The 22,606-nt window shown below is 40.2% G+C and overlaps 1 protein-coding gene across 2 annotated transcripts in view; it reads left to right on the forward strand.

The window, feature by feature from the left end:
* Positions 1–22,606, forward strand: part of LOC131242873 (phytochrome-associated serine/threonine-protein phosphatase) — a 34,033-nt gene that overhangs the window by 5,942 nt on the left and 5,485 nt on the right. For both annotated transcript variants that reach the window (XM_058241812.1, XM_058241813.1), the window contains exons 2-4: positions 15,031–15,177; positions 15,291–15,358; positions 15,697–15,754. In XM_058241812.1, coding sequence (XP_058097795.1) covers positions 15,031–15,177; positions 15,291–15,358; positions 15,697–15,754 — 273 coding nt within the window. The remainder of the gene's footprint in view (positions 1–15,030; positions 15,178–15,290; positions 15,359–15,696; positions 15,755–22,606) is intronic.

Genomic DNA, 22,606 nt, shown 5'->3' on the forward strand with positions numbered 1-22,606 from the left:
CCACATGAACCCAACCAACTGGATCTCGGCCATTGAATTTCAGAAACTCAACAGGGACTGTTCGTCCTTGGATAACTATTGATCTCGTGGGACGTGCACCATCATTGAAATCTTTGGAATTTTGATGCCCAGAATGGCTGCCTTCATTATTTTTAAGGCCGTCAACTCTTGGCTCCACTGTTCATGGATGATTTCATCGAGAGGGCAATTCCATCCAACTTTTCATCTAGTTTTGCTAGAAAGGCCTTTAAGTCATCGATCTCAGCTTTGAGCTCCTTAATAGTGGGCGCCAGTGCCATCTCTTATACCAAATGTTACGATCAAAGGTCGTAGTCAGATCATTTCCTACTATTTAGGAAAGAAAATTTGAATTCAAATGAGGCTACTAATCCTCATAAATGTAAGCAACTGAATGTAAGATTCTAATTTGATCACCAAGATGGTGACAGAGTAATCTATATAACAAGATAACATTTGAATTTAAATGAGACTTGGCTGGGTATCTAGTGTAACATAGGTACATGATACCGTGATGCGCTAATTTGTATGGGCCATGCATGTAACAGTGTTTCAGCCACATAAGTATGTAGATTGGTTTATTCATTGTTCAAAATATTGAAACGTAATCTAACATGCGTGATATTTTGTGGGGATCAATACCGACTCCATGTGAAATAATGTGGCTGAGCTATTCAATTTTTATGCTAGCACACTCACATTTGGAGCGTTTGACAAAGAGTTTATGGTGCTTCAATGTGCTAAAGACGGTGCAAGATGGAGGCTGCATGCTTAAGGTGTGAGGCCCAATCGACGCTGAAAATTAGGATGTCATCAAAGAAAATGAAGATAAACCGCCATAGATGAGCATGAAAGATATCATTTGTGAGACTTTGGAATGTTGAAGGGGCATTCATAAGTCCAAAAGGGGGCATTCAAGGGGCTATAAATTTGCGATAATAGCCTGTCAATCCCAATAATCCGCAGAGCCCTTTAGGAGTGTTAGTTTTGGGCCAATCTACCATGCAAAATATTTTGTGGGGATTGGCACTAACTCCTTCATGCAAAATAATATGGTTGAGGTATTTAATGCTTCTGCTATTGCACTTGCATTTGGAGTGTTTGACAAAGAGTTTATGGTGCTTCAATATGCTAAAGACGATGGCTGCATGCTTAAGGTGTGAGGCTTAGTTGAGGCTATAAATTAGGATGTCATCAAAGAAAACAAGGATAAACCACCGTAGATGAGCATGAAAGATATCATTCATGAGGCTTTGGAATGTTGAAGGGGCATTCATAACTCCAAAAGGCATTACCATAAACTTGTGATATCCTTCGTGGGTTCAAAATGCTATTTTTGAAATGTCCTTGTCTCGGATCCTAATTTTTTGATAACCTAAGTGAAGATTGAGCTTGGTGAAAAAGTAGGATATGTACAATTCATCCATCAACTCGTCAACAATGCGAATTGGATACTTATCCTTTAGTGTGGCGTTTGGAGCTTTGTAACTGATGCACATACGCCATGTGCTGTCCTTTTTATGCACCAAGAGTACGGGTGATGAGTAGGAACTAATGTTATATCGTATAATTCCCATGTTCAAGATTTCACACACGAGCCTTTTAATCTTGTTATTCTGATAGTATGCGTGGCGATATGGGCGCACAATCATAGTGTGTTGTAACGGCCATTATGTAAAGGTAACGGTGGCAACCGTTACACGTTACGGGGTCATAACGGTCGTAACAATTGTTATGAAAAAAATGACATGTAACCATTGTATGACCCCTGTAACGGCTCATTATACCCCCTGTAAATGTCGTGAAAGTCCATTACGGGACAGATACAAGTTTTTCGGGTTTTTCTTTTCAATAAAAAAGAGATTGTAACTGCCATTACAACCTATATCGTAAATGTAACGATGGTGGCTATTATGGCCACCTTTACCATTATGGAATACCAATGTTGTCAAATCGCATATGCGATTGCATGCGATCAACATATGTTGTTCACATCCAATCGCATAATCGAATATGCGATCACCTTTTTTTTTTTTTTGAAAAAAAAAAATCGAAGAAATTGAAAAAAATCAGAAAAAAATCTAAAAATTAGGAAAAACTTGCCTAAGTGATTGGATAACTTATTTTACTTATTTCATTGTAGTTTGAGTGTTTCATTAAAATATATATTTAATTACTTATATTATATTTACATAAATTTTAACAAAACAATCAATAAACTACATTAAGAGAGAATAACTTACTAAAAACTTCAAACATAGAAATTTTATTAATAAATGGATAACTTGATAGCTTGAAACAACTTACAAGTTACAAGTTACAACTTAGTGTAGTCTCGTAGAGAGAGAGAGAGAGAGAGAGAGAGAGAGAGAGAGAGAGAGAGAGATTGTAATCTTTGCGATTTCTTTCATAATATGCGAATATGTGACCGCATTTGACAACATTGTGGAATACCTTGGTGCACACTGGTAGGTGCATTCCCTGGAAGTGCTTCAATGCGGTGGTTGTGCAATCAAGTAGGTGGGAGCTGGGTAGGGGCATTGAACACCGAATTATATTCTTGCAGCTAGCATAGGACATCGGGAGAAATTGGATTGGTTGGGCCGTTTTGCTCAAGATGGCAAAGCTGCACAAATAAGCCATGTGCACCTTTATCCACCATCTTTGTTAATGCACATTGATCAATGATCTTAGGTTGGGGTTGATATATTCCTTGGCGTTTGTTGTAAAGCACATGTAGTCTTGAGAAGTACTAGTTGATTTCGCCCAAAGTGGAGAGCCATTGGACTCCGAGGATCATATCGAAACTGCATGTAAGAAGCACATGGAAGTCAATGTGGCACTGCCAGTTACCAAGTTGCAGTGGATTTGGAGCAGACACCCTTGTTGGTGCATTTTCCTCTATCGGCCACCATCACTTCAAGTTGCATGATGGGTTTAATGCAGCACTCGACCATTTGAAGCAATCCTGGATTGATTAAGTTCTGAGTGCTTCTCGAGTCTAGAAGTATGCAAACAAGCTTTTTAAGATAGTCTCGAATACGCATAGTGCTTGGTCCTATCGATTTGGCTATGGTGTAAAAAGACACTTGTGGCTATTCGTTTCCTTGGGAACTATTCATCGCAATCGTAACATAAGCCCTTCTTTTGCCATTCCGCTATTTTCACAAGTGTTAGCCCCTTAGGTACTGGCTTGATTCGACTTGGGGCATTATGATACATGTCCAGTTTTATTGTTGTTGGCTTGAAAGGTGTGGCTTTGAAGACATGGTGTTGCGCTGCAAATTTGTCTTCCTCCAATAGCGCTAACTAGTAGGCATGCGCTAAATTGTTTCAATGAATGTTCAGACTCCTACCTGGATCTCATCTTGTAATCCTAAGATGAAGCAACTGATCAAATAAGATCCAGGTAACTGTCTCACTTGGTTCGAAAGCCTTTCGATCTGTGCATGTAGTTGGAGACCGAATTTGTTTGCCATATTATAGAGAGTGTGTTGCCCAGATCGTCATAGTCCAATGAACCAAATCAGAGACAAATGGCTCAAGTGAATTAACTCCACGATAATTCACTCATGGTTTGTTTAACCCACCAATGCCATTCATTTGCATCCGCAATGGGATGAATGGAAGCGAGTTGCACTGTTTCGTCATCAGAAATGTTGTTGTAGTGTTGAAATTGCTTGCCCACATGAACCCAACCAACTGGATCTCGGCCATTGAATTTCAGAAACTCAACAGGGACTGTTCGTCCTTGGATAACTATTGATCTCGTGGGACGTGCACCATCATTGAAATCTTTGGAATTTTGATGCCCAGAATGGCTGCCTTCATTATTTTTAAGGCCGTCAACTCTTGGCTCCACTGTTCATGGATGATTTCATCGAGAGGGCAATTCCATCCAACTTTTCATCTAGTTTTGCTAGAAAGGCCTTTAAGTCATCGATCTCAGCTTTGAGCTCCTTAATAGTGGGCGCCAGTGCCATCTATTGCCAATCAGAACTACATATTTTATAGATCATTTCCTACTATTTAGGAAAGAAAATTTGAATTCAAATGAGGCTACTAATCCTCATAAATGTAAGCAACTGAATGTAAGATTCTAATTTGATCACCAAGATGGTGACAGAGTAATCTATATAACAAGATAACATTTGAATTTAAATGAGACTTGGCTGGGTATCTAGTGTAACATAGGTACATGATACCGTGATGCGCTAATTTGTATGGGCCATGCATGTAACAGTGTTTCAGCCACATAAGTATGTAGATTGGTTTATTCATTGTTCAAAATATTGAAACGTAATCATATTGTGGTGTATCATTATATATCAAGGAATTATTGGAACCTTGGATAGCACGTCACAAGGTACACTAGGATTTTTTGTTCTGACCAAGGTATCCTGTAACAGTATCAGTTGGCGTAATAGTGCCCTCCGATACTGATACGGATACGGGGGTGTAACGGCCCGTAACGGTGCAACTTTTTTTTTTTTTTTTTGCGAAAAAAATATGGATTAAATCCGGAATATTCTAAGTATTCCAAATATGCATTCATTTATTAATCGGAACATGTTTATAGTGGTGTAATGGTCCACTCTTTGGTGAGAAGTTGTATCGGACTGTTTGATGAATTTATGAACCAGATAACCTGGATTTGACTGCAAAACTCATATATTTAATTTTCTAACTATCTACTATCAATGATAGATATATTAGAATGAATGTAATATGAAAATATCTTACATGTGTAGGTGTTTGCAATTATTTTTCATAATTTATTTAACATACCTGTGGCTGTGAGTCTGTGACTGTGATTCCTGTCCTGTGACTTGTCATCCTCAAGTCAAGAATATTAAAATAAAATAAAATAGTAGTGTCTGATATACTCCCCTGTAACTTGATTGAGGATTACTTGATTGGTTGTCAGGGGAGCTATTTTAAATACAAGTTTGGCAGTGTCAAGTGTGTGCTTGGCTTCTTGCAATAATATTGCTGTGAGCTGTCTGCTGTAAATACTTACCTTAATACAAATATATACTTACAATCACAAGTCACCACCAAAATAAAAATTTGCTTTTTTGTGGTTGCTCGACTTCCACATCATCGTCATCGTCATCATGCTGATGCTGTCCAATAGGTGGAGGTACTGCATATCTATAATATTCAGTGCCAGAAGGAAATACTAGATCAACGAAACCAGATGATGATTGATCCTGACTAGGCAACGATTCCGACCCCGAGTATGGATATATCCACCAGTGCCCGTTGAATGGCCATATTGATGCCCGTACTCGGGCTGTTGAGAATCTTGAGATTGAGAGTGCGTCTGCTGTAATGAGTAACTTGGATTTGGATTTGGATATATATAATCATATGGATATTGATCGGGAGGACTACAACATGAATGTGATGGAACAGGCTCAGTATAACCACCATAATTATAATCCAATTGACCATAAGAATATCCATGATAATCACCAGGACCATGAGCCTGCTGATGTTCCGGACTTCCCGGACCCGGTGCACCACCAGACATACCCTCTTGTTGGCTGTATCGTGACTCAGTACACTCATAAGTCTGACCTCGTGTACTACCTCGTCGATGTTCATCGGCATTGTGATCTGTAGACGGCTGTATAAGATGCTAAACAACACCAGAGGTGCCAGCACCAAGGGCGGGAGGTCATCATCACCATCATCCGACACGGTCACGCTACCACTGCCCGTACTCTTTTGTTGATCTTGAGCCGTACTTGGCATAAACGCTGCCCCTCTTACTAGGTCCAACACATCTGCGCAACTCTCTTGTTGCGTTCTGCGTATTTCTGTGTCATTAATTTCCAATTCTTCACTATCCTCTTCAATTTGCTTTTCCCTTGTTTCCAACCAAGGTAGAGGCGGGTCTTCCTCATCATAAATATTATCCATGTTTATTGGACAATAGTCTGCGTCATCGGTGGCTGTAATGCATGATGTTATCGCATTCTTAGTTTTATATTGTAGTACATGAAGACAAGTCTATCTAATTCCTAGTCTGTAATCTATTCCTATTCTTTAAATAAATAAGCGCAAAACAACTCCAATTCCTTTCGCAGCTAGAGGAAGATGTTGTCTGGCTCAAAACTTTTACTGCAATTTTTTGGAGAGCCTTCGTACTCTCCCCGAAATTAATCCACCATTAGGCCGGTTGCAACCTAGATACTGCATGCTATGCAAGAGCATCTCCAAAGTTACCCAGGCGGTTTCCAAGTGTATTTAATTCATTCAACGCTTTTATTTGCATATCTAAGTCAGGGTCTAATCTCTTTATCACATTCTTTAGCTCGACACGAACTTCATCATTCGCAACAAATGATTGGGCATATCTGTACCTAGGATTTAGGTAGTAACTTGCTGCATAAAGATCGTGATGGAGTTGTTTTATTCATCTCCTGTCGATCATCCTCCAATAAGACTCCCAGCTTATACAATCACGTTGAATTGCCAACTTTGCCTTAGAGATCGCCATGCGCATAGGTGGAGAATAAAAAAAATTGAATTAGATTTAAAAAAAAAGAGAGAGAAATCGGAGAGTACCAGCGAAGATTGGTGATCGGAGGTGGTCCATTACGATATATCTGTGGAGATTTCTCGGAGATTCCGGCGAGAAATCGGGCCAGATTGAGGAACCCCTTCCTCCGAAACGAGAATCGTCGCCGCCGTGATCGTCGGAATCTCTGTGTGCGTGAAGGAGAGGGAAAACGAAGAAGGGCGCGGAAATGGGGTGAAAAGGGGTTTCGATCGTGCGGTGGGTTACGGAGTACGCTCTTATCGTACTCAGTAAACTCAGTTGAGCCAACCTTTAATGTATGTAGTCTATCCACACCGTCCATCCAGTTTCCTTTCTAATTTAAGGGGTTCATATCTAAATTTAAGAATTTTAAGGGCCTACCTTAAAGGCGTCACTCTTTCGACTATTTTCTATGGTGGGGTCCACTCGAGCTCTGGATCTGACCCATTTTTTGGCTCATGCCATAAAATGATCTCTTCAAATGTATAGACGGTGTGGATGTAAAAAATACATCTTAGTGGGACCCACGTAAGTTGGTCACGTGGCATTGGGGCCGTCAATTACGGAAATAGATTGGATACTCCCCTGACACCAGCCCGCGGATGATGGTCGGTGCTCTGTGGGCCCCACAATAATGTATGTATTTCATCCATTCCGTTCATAAATTTTTAAAGATTATTTTATCGCTTTATCAAAAAAACTAGAGAGATGTAAATCTCAGGTGGACCACACCAAAGGAAAACAATAGTGATTGGATATCCATCATTTAAATGTTCCTAAGGCCCACTGTACTGTTTATTTGACATCAAATCTGTTGATTAGGTCATAAAGACCCAGATGAAGGGAAAAAAGAAATATCATAGATCTAATACTTTTATGGACCCCAAAAGTTTTTAATGGTCAACGTTCATTTCACACTGTAATGTGGTCCAATTGATATTGGAATATATCTATTTTTTTAATATCCTAAAATGATATATAAAAATATATGGACGAATGGATGAAACACATACATCATGGTGGGCCCACAGCACCGATGCCAGGGTGGTGGAGTAGCCAATCCGTTTCAGTCATTTCACTGTATCGAGTAAACTCTGTTGGGCCACCGTGATTGCATGTGGTTTATCCATGCCGCCCATCCGTTTTTATTGATCATTTTAGGTGTTCAAAAATTGAACCATATCCACAACTCAAGTGGACCATACCACAGAAATAGTGGTATTTGAACTCCTGTTGTTGAAACCTTTTAAGGCCCACGGTGATGTTTGTTTGTCATCCAACTAGATATTTATTTTTCCCTTCATCCGGGTCTTTATGACCCAATCACAGATTGGATGTCAAATAAACGATGCAGTGGGCCTTAGGAGGATTTTAATGGTAGATATCCAATCATTATTGTTTTCTGTGGTGTGGTCCACATGAGATCATATCCCTATAATTTTTGTATCAAGCACAAAATGATCCGTAAAAATGGATGAACGGAATAGATGAAACAAATACATTATGGTGGGGCCCACAGAGCACTGAAATCCCAAATATTAACCTGATTCAAAACTTTTATGGGCACACAAATATTTCTACGGTGGATGTTCAATCCTTACATTTTCAGCCCATTTGAAAATTGGATCCTGTTCATTTTTGGCTCTTTGTTCTAAAATGATCTCAAAAAATGGATGAACGGAGTGGATTACTCACAAACATCACGTTGGGCCCCGCTTAAGTTTTCAGCGCTGGAACTTCCTGCAAATGGCTTGCGCAGGAAATCCGCGTCCTTAGATTCTTAGGACACGTAGCCAGACCGGCTACTAAAGTAACGTCACCGAGTTCTGTGGGGCCCACCATGATGTATGTATTGCATCTACACCGTCCATCCCTTTGGCCAAATCATTTTACGGCATGAGATAAAGAATGGGTCAGATCCAAATTTGGAGTGGATCCCACCATAGAAAACAGTGGAGAGAGGGACGCCCACCATTGAAACCCTGATCATGGGTCCACTGTGATGTTTATCTGAGATCCAACCTATTTATAAGTTAAGACACATGAAAAAAGGGAAAAAACAACTTTCAGCTTGATCAAAGACTTTTGTGGCCCCTAGAAATTTTTAATGGTGGGTGTCACTCTCTCCACTGTTTTCTGTGGTGGGGTCCACTCGAGCTTTGGATCTGACTCATTCTTTTTCTCATGGCCTAAAATGATATCTTCAAATGGATGGACGGTGTGGATACAACACATACATCATGGTGGGCCCTTCAGAACTTGGTGATGTCACTTCATGTCCCCATCAATCATAAGTATATTTCTCAAAATTTACTTCTTAAGTTATTCTTTGTCTTTTCAATAAATTGGTTGTGTTTTAATACATGACTACGATATATTTATAAATATCATGCATCCAATTTAAATATAGTTGCATTAGTTCAGTTAAACATCGCATAACTTAGGACCCTATACAAAGGAAACTTATTATGTGCATATTTTTTTGAGATATTATGATTTACAAGTATGTATTAAGGGCTTTTTTAACAATCCCCAAAGTTCCATTAAAAATTCAACCATTTTCCCAATGTTTCCCCATGTTTCCCAAAAAGTGCGATAAACTATGCGATACAAACGATATATCCCATGCGATAACCGATACGTATCTGTATCTCAAGGGTGCGATACATTCGCAACAAATGATTGGGCATATCTGTACCTAGGATTTAGGTAGTAACTTGCTGCATAAAGATCGTGATGGAGTTGTTTTATTCATCTCCTGTCGATCATCCTCCAATAAGACTCCCAGCTTATACAATCACGTTGAATTGCCAACTTTGCCTTATCCATGGCATCGTATAGGAAGCCCATGGTAGGTGCTTCGTCGATTTTAGCATGACAGAGTTCCCTCATTAATGACTCCATCACCTTTAGGATCGACTTGACCCTCTTTCAATATTTGTTGTCTCGTATGGTGTTCGTAACTTCATCCGGTGTCCTTGATGTCTTCTGCCCATGTTTTGTGTTGAGCCATTCTCGAGAAGCGAATATCTTACTCAACTCTCTCCTATGCTGGAATAAACTCTCTAATGCTATAAAGTTTGTTGTGAATCTAGTCGCTGCAGGCCTCAACAACTCTTGTCCTTTCGTGAACTTTCTCATTATTGTGACTACTTGATTATGGTTGTAAAAAAACGTCGTCACTTCTCTTGCCCTTTCGACTATTTCCTTAACATTCTTCTTCCCAATATCTTCTAATATAAAATCAATACAATGGGCAGCACATGGTGACCAAAAAAGATGTCTCTTATTCATCAACTTATGTCCTGCAAGCTTATATGATGCTTCATTATTTGTCACAATCTGCACTACATTCTCCTCTCTAATCTCTTTCACAACTGTATCCATTAGTCCAGTAATATAATTAGAATCTTTTTTTACCTCTGAGGCATCAATTGACTTGTGGTATATAGTTCCTAAGTGGCAGTACACTATGAAGTTGATCATGCTGCATCTAGTTGGGCCAGTTCAACCATCACATATGATCGTGCATCCTCTGGCTTGCCATGCAGGTTTAAAGGTAGCCACGTATGCTTTCATATCCGTATACTCTGCATCTGTCCATTTCCTCCTAATCTTCTTAGCCGTGGGAGCTTTTATTTCTTCACTTGCTTCTGCTGTTGCATCAATTATGACCTGCCAATGTGGAGAATTGACTGCGTTAGGAGGTATGTTGGCATGTATAAATAACTTTGCTGCTGCTCTACCTAGCTTCTCAATGGAAGTTCTATTTCACATTTATTTTATCTTCTTTTGTTTAGTTGATTCTTTCCTAAACAGGATTGGATCAATAGAGGGTCTCCTAGGCTTATTTACTTCTTCATCCAAACTTATAGGGGGCATCACGTGAAGATGTCTGTCGTCGGCTCCCAAACACACGTCATAATCCACCAAACCTACCCTCCCGGTATCACGTATTGATCCATGCGTGCCAAACATGCGGCGACGTTCTTCTTCTTCACGAGCTAGACACAAGCTCTCTCTCCTAGCTATAGTTAATTCCCAATCTGAATCTTCGTCAGAATCAATAATATCTTCATCACAAACGCCCATATATTCAGGACAAAACACCTCCTGTCGAGCTGTATCAAAAATCTAATCTTTCTTCTTTTGTACAATAGCACGTTTACCCTTCAACTCATCCAGACTAGCTTGCATTAAAATCATTATCTCTTTCGGTACTCCAGTATATCCCGCAACTTGACCCTTTCGATGTGCTAAATGTTGTTTAAGACGGGTAATTCCACCAGTAACTAGTCTATCACAATAGTTGCACTTCATTTGGTGCCTAGTACCACCAACCCTCTAACAATGTTGCCATCCAATATCCTCACTTATTGGCCAGACCCAGACATTTCTTTAGGTTTAGGTAGATACTAGATAATTAGATATAGATTAGATATGAGTATGAGTGTATGACCTATGTCTATGTGAGATTGTGAGTCCAGTCTACTCGGCACTTACTATTCTAAATTTATATACAGTTTCAGAATCTAATCAATAAAGATGATTTTATGTTCTAAATCCTAAGAAGCTCTAAAACCTGTCCAATATAAAAAAATAAAAACATAAAGTTACTAATCCGAAAATAGAAAAAAATTAAAAATATATAAAATGACAACAACAATCTGTAAAATGTACATTAACATATTCTATTATGATTAGCACATCATATTTTACCATTAAAACAACAAAACATTCAATAAAAAATGATTTTTCGAATTAAAAAAAAAAAAGAGAGCCGAAAATAGTGTGTAAATAGAAAAAAATTTAAAAAAATATAAAATGACATCAACAATCTGTAAAATGCACATTAACATGTTCTACTATGATTAACACATCATATTTTATCATTAAAACAACAAAACATTTAATAAAAAAATGATTTTTCGAATTTAAAAAAAAAGGGCCGAAAATAATGCGTAAATAGAAAAAAATTTTAAAAAAATATAAAATGACATCAACAATCTGTAAAATGCACATTAACATGTTCTACTATGATTAGCACATCATATTCTATCACAGCAAAACATTCAATAAAAAATGATTTTTCGAATTTAAAAAAAGGGTCCAAAAATAGTGCGTAAATAGAATATATATATATATATATATATATATATATAATATGACATCAAGAATATGTAAAATGCACATATTAACACATTCTACTATGATTAATACCATATTCTACGATTAAAACAGTAAAACATTCAATAAAAAGTAGAAATACCTATTTTTGAGAAATTTCTGGAAATGGCCCACGGAGCTTCGAATCAAGAAAATCCTTAATATAAGTTGTTTTTATCTGAAATATCAAGCTAAGATTGGTTGGAAATAGTAATAGAATGATTTAGGAAGAGTTTGGAAGTGACCGTTACTGGGCAGTAACGGCCATTACACCCCATAACAGCCGTTACGGCTACAATATCGATGGGGTGCCCGTTACGGCCCCGTGTCGCGTAACGGCATCGGCTGTTACCGATACGTATCGGCCGATACGCCCGTATTGTAACCGATACATGACACCTTGGTTCTGACAAGTGGGGCCCATGTTTAGGTAATCCCGTGATTGATCCACTATGTCCTACTATGGATGGATCATATGCCAAAAATCTCTTAGATGGGAATATCCCAGCGACTACTCATGGGAATTTTATCAGGTGAATGTGAATAGTTGTTATTTTGTATTTGTGGGCACAAATTAGAAGGCTAGGAATTAGGATCATCCCACTGAGAAGACTTTTGGGGCATGGTCCGTCAACAGTGGGAGTGTGGGGCACAACTACATTGATTGTGTGGTTTACTGAACCATGGGCCCCACTTTTGATCACTAAGAGCTAACTTTTCAGATGATTTATAACGTGTAGAGCCTCGGGCGAGGATTCTATAATTCCTTTGATACATTTCCTAGGTGATATGAACACAAGCAGCTGATGAATCTAGATTTCCATTTTCAACATTTTGTCTTAGCAACTTGATCTTTAAAATTATATAATGCAATAAATTATATTTGTTTATTGAGGAGAATTTATCATACGTATTAAATCAAGCTATAATTGCCATAAATTTTTTTGACATTTTTCTGCTTAAAAATCAAGACGGAGTGTCAAGCAAATAGGAGGATGGTATTGTGACGTAGGATGGATGAGAAAGAAGAAAAGGAGAAGAATGGATTTTGAACACACCACGCAAATCAAAGATGTTGATTTTTATGGGAGAATTGCAAGAGAATGCTTTCTCCCTAAATTCACACTTCCTCTTCGTTCCATTGTCATTATTCTTTCAATTGTCTTTCTTTTTTATGTAGGGACATGTGATGACCTAATCCTAGATGTATGTATAATCAGGTTAAAGAATATTCAAATAAATACACCAATTAACTAACCGTTTCCAATCAAAGGCCGTTTCCAGTCAAAAGGATTAGGTAAATCTCAACACAGATGAGGTTATTCTGTTAGGATCATGCCCCTTAGCATAAGATCATGTAAACAGTAAAAAGGGAGGACCTATGGATATGAGGATATCCCAGATCTAGCATAAGTCAGTACATGGTCAAATTTGGATTTGATTCTACTAACTAAACATCTCTTTTTTCTGTTCAAACTAGAGAGGGGGTATCTAGAGAGGAACGAAAGGGGTGAAGAATAAATGGTTCGAGATGAAGAAAGTACCAGTCCTTTTGTCGTCAAAAGAAAAGAATGAAGATTATTCTTACATTTTCTTGCCACCTTGAAGATCTAGAAAGAATGAAACCTGAAATTGGGGTGGAATCCTCAACACCTAAGGGCTAATCTTGAAACCCTAATCTCTTGAGTAAAGATGAAGAAAAAAGACGAATTTCTATTCATTTAATAATAATCAAAATAGGGTTTCTCACAACGTATATATAAGCTATGGAAAAAGAAAAAGTGCACTAAAGCCCCTGAAAATAAGAAAAATAACAAAAAAGACGAAAAGTAAAGAAAGTGCAATAAAGCCCCTAAAATAAGGAAAAGTACAAAAAAGCCTAAAACTAAAACACCCGTGTGGTAGGGTGTGAAATCCGACCCATGGATTTATGATCGGGGTGCGGTCATGCCGCTCCTGCACTCGTAGTGCGTTAGAAAATGGGTCCGATGGACCCAATGTCCATCCACTTAACTCCTCCGTTCCGGTACTCTGTCGGTGACGCCTCCTCCTCTGGTATACTTTAAATGGTGCACCACTGATGTCCGCATCACTTTTCTTCCTAATGCTTGTGGATCTTCTAAAGTTGGATCCAACACAAAACGCATAACACCATAATTGGGTTGCCATGAGCTTAACCTTCTTGTTGTATGGAATCTCCTTCCACTTGAAAAATTGCTCCACATAAGCCAACCAATTGAGGAAGTTCTCCAGCTGGTAGAGCTCCATAGAATTCAAGCATCTCAACTTCTACACAATAGTTGTGATCACAATCTTCCAATTGGTTGCCTCTCCTACAATGGGGATGATCATACAGAACGCCGTTGGAATACCTCCAAATTCCACAATGATGCCACCTTCCCACGTGCGAGAAGGCTCTCCTAAATTTTGTGTTAATGGTGTCAAACTATTCAATCTATTTGAGATCTCTTGAACTCCTTCCAATCAATTTTATCCCTTAACCACTTCTCCCAAGACATTCTTTTCATTTCTCAACATTGATCCCAAACAAGCCTAGGGATAAACTTGTTGCAATTCCAATTTGGGAGAAAACACTCCTGCAGAGCAAGAAAGCCCTAAACTAAAAGTCAACATCTTTGGATTGTGTTTGTTGTGCAAAATCTGTGCTTCTCCTTCTTTCTCACCCCTCCCTTGAGTGAATGGATGCAATAGAGGAAGTCTAAGCAAGCTCGTTTGTAGTTCTTTTGAAGAATTCCTTGAATGTGTAGTTTCTTATAGGGAGCCTTGAAGAACCTCAAAATCTACTATTGTCTTTGAAGAGCCGTTACTTCTATCCAAATTCAATGAACTACATTTATTATAAGTTAGTCTATGCACACTAACAACTTTTCCCCAAAACATGGTTTCTTATGCGATCTTTTTTGTTTCAAACAAAAATGACGGTGGAAACTTTCACAATTTATCAAGGTGAGGTTTTCTACCTTAGTCTGCTTTTTATACCAATGTACAGTGTAAATTTAACTAGGAGGCAATCTGATGATGATAATGATTTCTCTCAGCTGCATTATGCCATTTAGATGTATCAAAGCTGGCAAATGTTGAGTTGTCATGTCAACTTTACCATTAGTGTTGTGAATCCTTACATCTGTTGATCCCACATGGAAAAATTAGTTATTGGGTTCATTTACCACCACAGGATTGTAGTTGTGTAGGACAGCTAATTTTAGTGCTTCCATTGTTAATGCGCAGTAGGTTGTCATTCGCTTCTATTGACTTCTGTTATTTATATTTCTCAGGTGAAGGAGATTCTTATTGAAGAGTCAAATGTGCAGCCTGTTAATAGTCCAGTTACTGTTTGTGGTGACATCCATGGCCAGTTCCATGATCTAATGAAACTCTTCCAGACTGGAGGTCATGTACCAGAGACAAATTACGTTTTTATGGTAAACATCTTACAGCGAAAGCCAGTTTTTATTGTTATGATCCGTTCCCCATTTCGATTGGTGTCATATTCATACAGCTTCTGGATATTGAGCCATCCTAAATCATATGGCAGGGGGATTTTGTTGATCGTGGGTACAATAGTCTGGAAGTTTTCACAATTCTTTTACTTCTTAAAGCAAGGTATTCTTCTATGTGTGTCTTTTATTTTGGTTGATTGAGTGATTTCTGGAGCCTCACGGCCTTGATCTGCTGGTCGGGTGGTGTTAGTCTTTAATAGATACTTATGTTGTGAAAGCATGGAATTTTTGCCCATCTCTTATGGAGCATATTCTTCAACCTCTTTCCGTTGAATTGAAATACTGAAACACCTACTTTTATTAGACATATTCATTTTTACTTGTATTTTCAGTATTTTTTTTTCAACCATTTGTATTTTCAGAATGCTTTCCCATAAAAGAATAAAATAAAAATAAAAATTTACACTGTTCCTTGTCTGTGATGTTTGCACTTGCTATCAGATATCCTGCAAACATTACTCTTTTGCGTGGAAATCATGAAAGCAGGCAACTAACCCAGGTATTATCTCGTTCCATTGTTTGTTCGTGAGCCAACATTTTCAAATATATCCATCCCCTAGTTGCTTGGATATTATTGTCACTACTTTTTCATGTCTGTTCTAAAATGTCTCAGTTTTGCAGCTTGTATTTAGAAAGCAAATGCATCTATTTTGGTAGCTGGTTACAGTTTAGGAAACTATAAAGGTCTTCTGATCTAGAAGATTCAGCCTAGCAGAAATTTTAACTGTTTCTTTTCTTTTCTTTTACTTTGTTAGGCATTGACTGGTATTCACAAGAGACTATTGTTCTCTTAAATAGTGATCCTCATTCATGTAGATCATCTTTGAGTCTGTTAGCAAAATATTTTTTAAAAAAAGGGACTGTTGATTATGAAAGATGAAACTTTAGTTTATATATATATATATATATATATATATATTCATGATACACAACTGCATATTGAGATATTAACTAGCTGACATAATAAAAATTACCTTGGTCAATTGTTCCATGGTCCACAACCTTTCAAACAAACTTGATCGTCGATAAATAGGTGCTCCAAGTCTCCAACCATTTTTTCCTATTCTAAGGGGATAGATGCCCAAGGATTGTTGTTTAGCCTTGCTGCAGTTCTTTGATTTTTGTAGAAGAGGCTGAAATGTGCTGAAGTATTTTGAATTCCTTGTGTTATCATTTTTTTTAAAATTAATTAATTAATTAATTATTATTATTATTATTTTTTAAAAAGAACTTCCAATGCCTTTATTTGTAACATAGCTGTTATCTGTTTTTACCATAAGGATGGTATTTGTTTTTCTACTACCAAGTGTTTGTGGAATAATCTAGTGTTTGCTCCACCTTATCAAGTGTGGTGGTGTTGGCCCACTGTTTTCATTAAAATCTTATTGAGGAAGTACTTTCAAGATTTAGCATCCTTACTACTCATCTGTGGCCATTCGTAGGTAATCATAGTGCAGATGAACATTTGGCTATGCTAACAAGCACCTGTTGATGAAGGAAACCTTTGTTAGAAGTGTAGGAATAACAGGAAGAAGAAGAAGAAGAAGCTATATTAGGACCACAAAATGCCCATGTATCACAAGATTCTGTAGCAGGGTTGGCTAAGATTAGGCACACCGCTATGAGATGACGACAACGACGCTATGAGATGACGACGAGGAACACGTCGACGACGCTGAATGATGATGGTGTAAGGAAATGGGGAGACTGTTCCACCATCAACTCCGGGAAGTCGAGCGGAAAATCGTTCGATGAGCGAGATTTTCACCCTACTGAGAAAAGAAATCCTACAACGAGGGACAACATAGTCTCCGGTCGGAAATCTAGAACAGAGGTTCCTTCGGCTAGGAATCGTACAGCATATCCTACCCTGTTCGTTAAAGGGTTTCCTAGAGGTTGGTTCCCTCTCAATATCGAGCGGATATTTGGCCGCGCGGGAGCGGTTATGGATGTGGTGATGCCGAGAGATCGGAACACTGGCGCTTACCGAGGCTTCGCTCTGGTTCGCATGTCGTCTAAAGCTGAGCTGGCTAGATCAGTGGGTATGTTACACGGCGTTAAATTCGCCGGTTGCCCATTATTGGTTCAAAGGGCGAGATATGGACCCAGCTCCCTTCCCCTTCCCAAACCTCTACCGACGAACACCAAGGTCTACCGTCCCAAACCCACTAACCCACCTCCCATACCCTCCCCTTCCTCTTCCATTCCGGGACCTTCCTCTTTCAAGGACGCTCTCTTGCACAATATTTCTTCTCCACGCTCCGATGCAATGCTTTCTCCTGCTATCATTCCTGCTTCCTCACCCTCTCCCAAGGTCTGTGTCCTCATCTCGGTCAACATGCAACATTTTCAAAGGGTGTCTGATGACCTCAAGGAGACGATCATCATCATCTGCAAGGAAGGAGCCTCTCTCTCTCAGGTGAAAGACTGGATTGCGGAGACTACGGGTTTCCGACTGGGTAACTATAAGATTAAACCGCTGGGTTACAACGAACTATGGGTTAAGATGTGTCCGGGTATTAACCCTGAGATGTTGTTAATGGCTGGACATCTCCACTCCGGAGGTCCGGTGGCCAGGGTGATGCGATGGGAAGATTTTTCCATTTTTGGCATGGAAAATGTTTGGTTTCAAATCTGGGGCCATTCCCCTCGAACTGTGATTTGACGAATTTTTCATATCCGTAGCAGCATATTTGGGATCTTATCTCGAGCTGGATGCTAAGACGAAAATCAGGGAGGAGATTGGTGTCATCAGGGTGCGTGTTCGGAGGAAGAAGGGTACCCACCACCACCTACAGTCAAAGTGACGGTTACCGATCATGATCTTGAATTTCCGATCGTGAGGGAAGGGCAGGATGATCCTCTTCCCCATTGGGGTGACCTCTGGCGCATCAGAGAGGAGCCTGCACCGGAACCGACGAAGAACCACCACAATCAGGCAAACGGATCACAAAATCGGTACTCCCGCAGAACACCATTGCATAGGCCTGCCATTCCTTCTGACGTTTGCGGCGGAGAAGACCCCTCCCTAGCTCATCGAGAGACACGTGGTGACCCCCTGTCAACCCGGCCGCCCTCGCTTACAGCAAATCCTTCTTGACCGTCCACGTATACCTCATTATCCGTGGATCGTGCAACGCGTGTTGTGGCCGATGTCATCTCCGCTTCGGAGATTGAGCAGACTATCATATATCCGGGAGAGGATCCCGTATTACCGCCGGTTAATACAAATCGCCCTCAATCTTTGTCAGAAACACTTATTGTTCCGCCGGTTAAAACAGCGCGCACTAAATCTTCGTCAGCATCATTTATTGCTCCGCCACATGCCCCCCTTGCTTCGGGCGCCACGCTTCCTTCAGCTCTGAGCCCTACACGTGGACGGGAGTCTGCCTATCGGGCCTATATTTTGAAATCAAGCGCCAATTTAGTTCCGGATCCGGACCCGAACCCGATGTCCTCTTGTTCTATCATCCAAGCTACCATCCACGTCGATCCCCACCATCGCGAATCTTCCGGATTCTCCAACGCTCGGTTGGAAAACTCCAAGTCTCCTCCTTTCTTCGATTTGTTCCTCTAACCCAAGTCTTTCCTTCGATCCTGATCTCGAATTTGCGGATAGAGATAACTGCTCAGAATATTAAGCCCATCCTTCTCCTTTCGTGTCCTCTCCCCCTTTGGTCGGCGCATCTGAGTTGGGCCTGATCACGTTATTTTAGGACGCGACCTATCTACCGACATTCTAATGGCGGAACCCTTACAGATGATAGCAGCTTCTCATGCGCACGTTGTCTCCTCGAATAGGGCTGAGCTTTTGGCTAAGATCCATAATAAGAAATGGATCAGAGACGCTATCGGGAAGGTTGAGAGATCTCTCGGTTTGTCTTTTGGAGATCGATTGGACGATTATGTTGCTCTCTTTCAATGTATTGAAAATAGAGGGAGACCCTTGGTCAAGCGCTCATCGGCCGGCAAGTAGTAAGCAAAAATCTCTTCTAATCGCGAGCTGCAGCGTCCGAAAGCTAGCCCGGGGTTTATGTTAGCCTCCGCCTACAAAACTAAGAGACAGGGCAATCGGGGAAGCTCTGTTTGTCAATGAAGATCCTTTCTTGGAACGTCAGGGTTATTGGCTCCAAACAAAAGAGGAGCCTGATTAAAGCTTCCATTAACAGGTGTAACCTGGATGTGATTTGCCTTTGGGAGACCAAAGTGCCTATCTTCAAAGATTATCTACTTACTTCTCTGTGGACGGCGAAAGATGCTAAGCGGGTGGTTTTAGATGTGGATAACTCTTCGGGAGGTATTTTGCTTACCTGGAAATCTTCCAAATGGGAAATTCTATCCTCTTCCTACGGCACTTGGTCGGTTTCGATCGTCCTGCAAGATAAGTCTTCCACTTTTTCTTGCCTTCTAATTGTTGTTTATGGGCCTATTACTGACTCAATCAGGGATGATTTCTGGGAAGAACTAAGCAGGGTCAGACAATGCTTTACAGGTCCGTCTTGTGTGGTCGGGGATTTTAACATCACTCGTTTTCCTAAAGATCACTCTAGGAAGAGACGCCCGTCTTCTGTTATGCTCCACTTTTCCGAGTGGATCCAACACCAACAACTTATTGATCTTCCGTTAACGGGAGCCAGATTCACTTGGTCCAATTGCCTAGCTAATCTTATTCAATCGCGTCTAGACAGATTTCTCGTCTCGCCTGAATGGATGGAGGCATTCCTGCATCTTCAACAAAGAGCTCTCCCGAGAACGACGTCCGATCATTGTCCGATTCTTCTATCTGTGGAGGAAGACAATTGGGGCCCGAAGCCTTTCAAGTTCAATTCCGCGTGGCTTCATTCGGAGGACCTTCGTCAAAAAATTGTTGACTGGTGGTTGAATTTCAAGGTTGAGGGTTACGCAGGTCACAAGCTGCTCTGTGAACTCTAACTTCTCAAACTTAAAATCAAGGAATGGCGACGTCAGACTCTCCTAAAAAGAGAGGCCGAAATCGAAGCTCTTCTGTCCAACCTTCAACGGATAGACGCTGAATCTGAGGATGCTCCGTTATCGGGTGAATCTCTGAGCAGGCATTTTAGTATTATTCAGGAACTTTCCAATATTGCTCTGGAAGATGAAGCTTCTTGGAGGATCAAATCCAGACTTCGATGGATTGCTGATGGGGACAAAAATACAAAGTTCTTCCACAACATGGTTAACATGCAGGCTAGGTCTAAGTCTATTCTCAGCATTTCTGATAATGGGGACACTATCGAAGATAAAGCGGAGATTGAGCGCCTTGCCATATCTCATTTCCAACAACTTCTTACAAAGGAAAATTGGATAAGGCCGAGCATAGATAATTTATCTTTCACTACTTTGGAGAAGTCAAACGCCGAATTTTTAGAGTCCCAATTCTCTGAAGCTGAGGTTAAAACTGCTGTTGATGCTTTAGGTGTGGACAAATCCCCAAGGCCAGATGGATTCCCGATGAGCTTCTATCAAATCTTTTGGGAATCGGTTCGCCATGGCGTTATGCTTTTTGTCACTGAATTTCATGCCAGAGGCAGACTTTCGAAAGGTATAGGTGCCTCTTTCATTTCTCTCATCCCCAAGGTGTTCGAGGCCAATTCTTTCTCTCAATTTCGTCCGATCAGCCTCATCGGGAGCCCTTACAAAATCCTCGCAAAAACCCTCTATTCTCGCCTCTCCAAGGTTATCGGTAAACTCATCTCGCCTCATCAGAACACGTCTCCCCTCTGATGCTACAATCATTTGCTGAGACGATGGGATGCCAAGTTGACTCCTTTCTGACATCTTTTGTCGGCCTCCCTCTTGTCGTTGGTCTCCCCCCCCCCCCGAAGGCCATGTGGGATAGAGTAATCAGGAAGTTTCACAAAAATATGGCTATGTGGAAATGTCGTTATCTATCTTTGGGCGGGCGCTTGACTCTGATTAAATCGGCTCTTTCTAGCCTTCCCCTATATTTCATGTCCCTATTCAGGTGTCTGCCTACTGTTACGAAGATGATTGACAATATTCGAAGGGATTTTCTATGGTTTGGCAAGGATAACCAAAGTAAATTTCATCTCTTAGAGTGGAAGAAGTTTGCAAATTATTCAGGGAGGGCGGGGCTAATGTAAAAAATCTAAAATTCATGAATGCTGCTCTGCTTGGGAAATGGGCTTGGAGATTTGCGACTGAAAAAGAGGCCTTATGGACCTCAATCGTTAAAGGGAAATATGGATCTTCCCTTGGCGGATGGTGGCCGAAAGACTCTTCCTATTACAAGGCTTTGTATATATGGAGAGGTATCCTGTCCACTAAAAAGTCGGTGATGGACAATTGCAGCTACATTCTGGGTAACGGCTCCTCTATCCGCTTCTGGCAAGACCTTTGGCTGGGGGAAAAACCACTGAAGCGCCAATTTCCTCAGATTTACCGCCTTTCCCCAGACAAAGATATATGGGTCAACAGCTGTTATTCCATGCATTTGGCACAAATTGTCTGGGATATCATATGCAACAGGAACCTGAAGGAAGAAGAAATCGAGGAATTTACGAATCTCTACGACTACATCTCTAAGACTATGCCTCTCTGTAATAATCCCGATTATATTGGCTGGAATTTGGATAAATCTGGCCTCTTTTCCGTGAGATCCCTGGTATTCCGCCATTCTCCCTGCTACGCGTGCTCGTCATGAGGTCACTCCCTTCATTTGGAAATACCCAGCTCCTCCTAAAATCATTTGTTTCGGATGGCTTGTTGGTCGCAACAGAATTCTTACGGTTGACAATCTGGCTAAGAGAGGCATGAACATAGTTAATATATGTTTGTGCTGCATGCGAGAGGCTGAATCCATCAATCATCTGTTAGTCCACTGCTTGTTTTTCTCCCCTCTTTGGACAGATTTCTACCAACAATTCTCGATCTCTTGGTGTATCCCCGAATCTGCTGTCGATCTCCTTGCTTCTTGTCACGGCCTTAACTTTGGGAAGCCCAAATCCATCGTCTGGCACATGGCTATGCTCACCATTTGGTGGGCCATTTGGACTGAAAGAAATGATAGATGTTTTAACGACAGGTCTTCCTCCGCGGCTTCTGTGGGTTATAGGGCGAAAAAGATGGTTATAGAATGGGCTAGTAATGTACATGATCTGATCGACTTTGATTTCAGCTTTTTAGGCTCTTAGGGCACTTCTGCTACGTCAACAGTTTCGCCTCTTTCCTTCTTTTCCTTCTCCTTTTTCTTTTTTTCTTCTTCTTCTTCTTCTTTTTTTCTTCTTTTTTTTTTAATCCTTTTCGCAGTTTAATGAAATTTCTGTTTATTGCCATAAAAAATAAAAATAAAAATAGCAATATAATAGAT

The sequence above is a fragment of the Magnolia sinica genome, chromosome 4, assembly GCF_029962835.1.
Source record: "Magnolia sinica isolate HGM2019 chromosome 4, MsV1, whole genome shotgun sequence".
Taxonomy (NCBI): domain Eukaryota; kingdom Viridiplantae; phylum Streptophyta; class Magnoliopsida; order Magnoliales; family Magnoliaceae; genus Magnolia; species Magnolia sinica.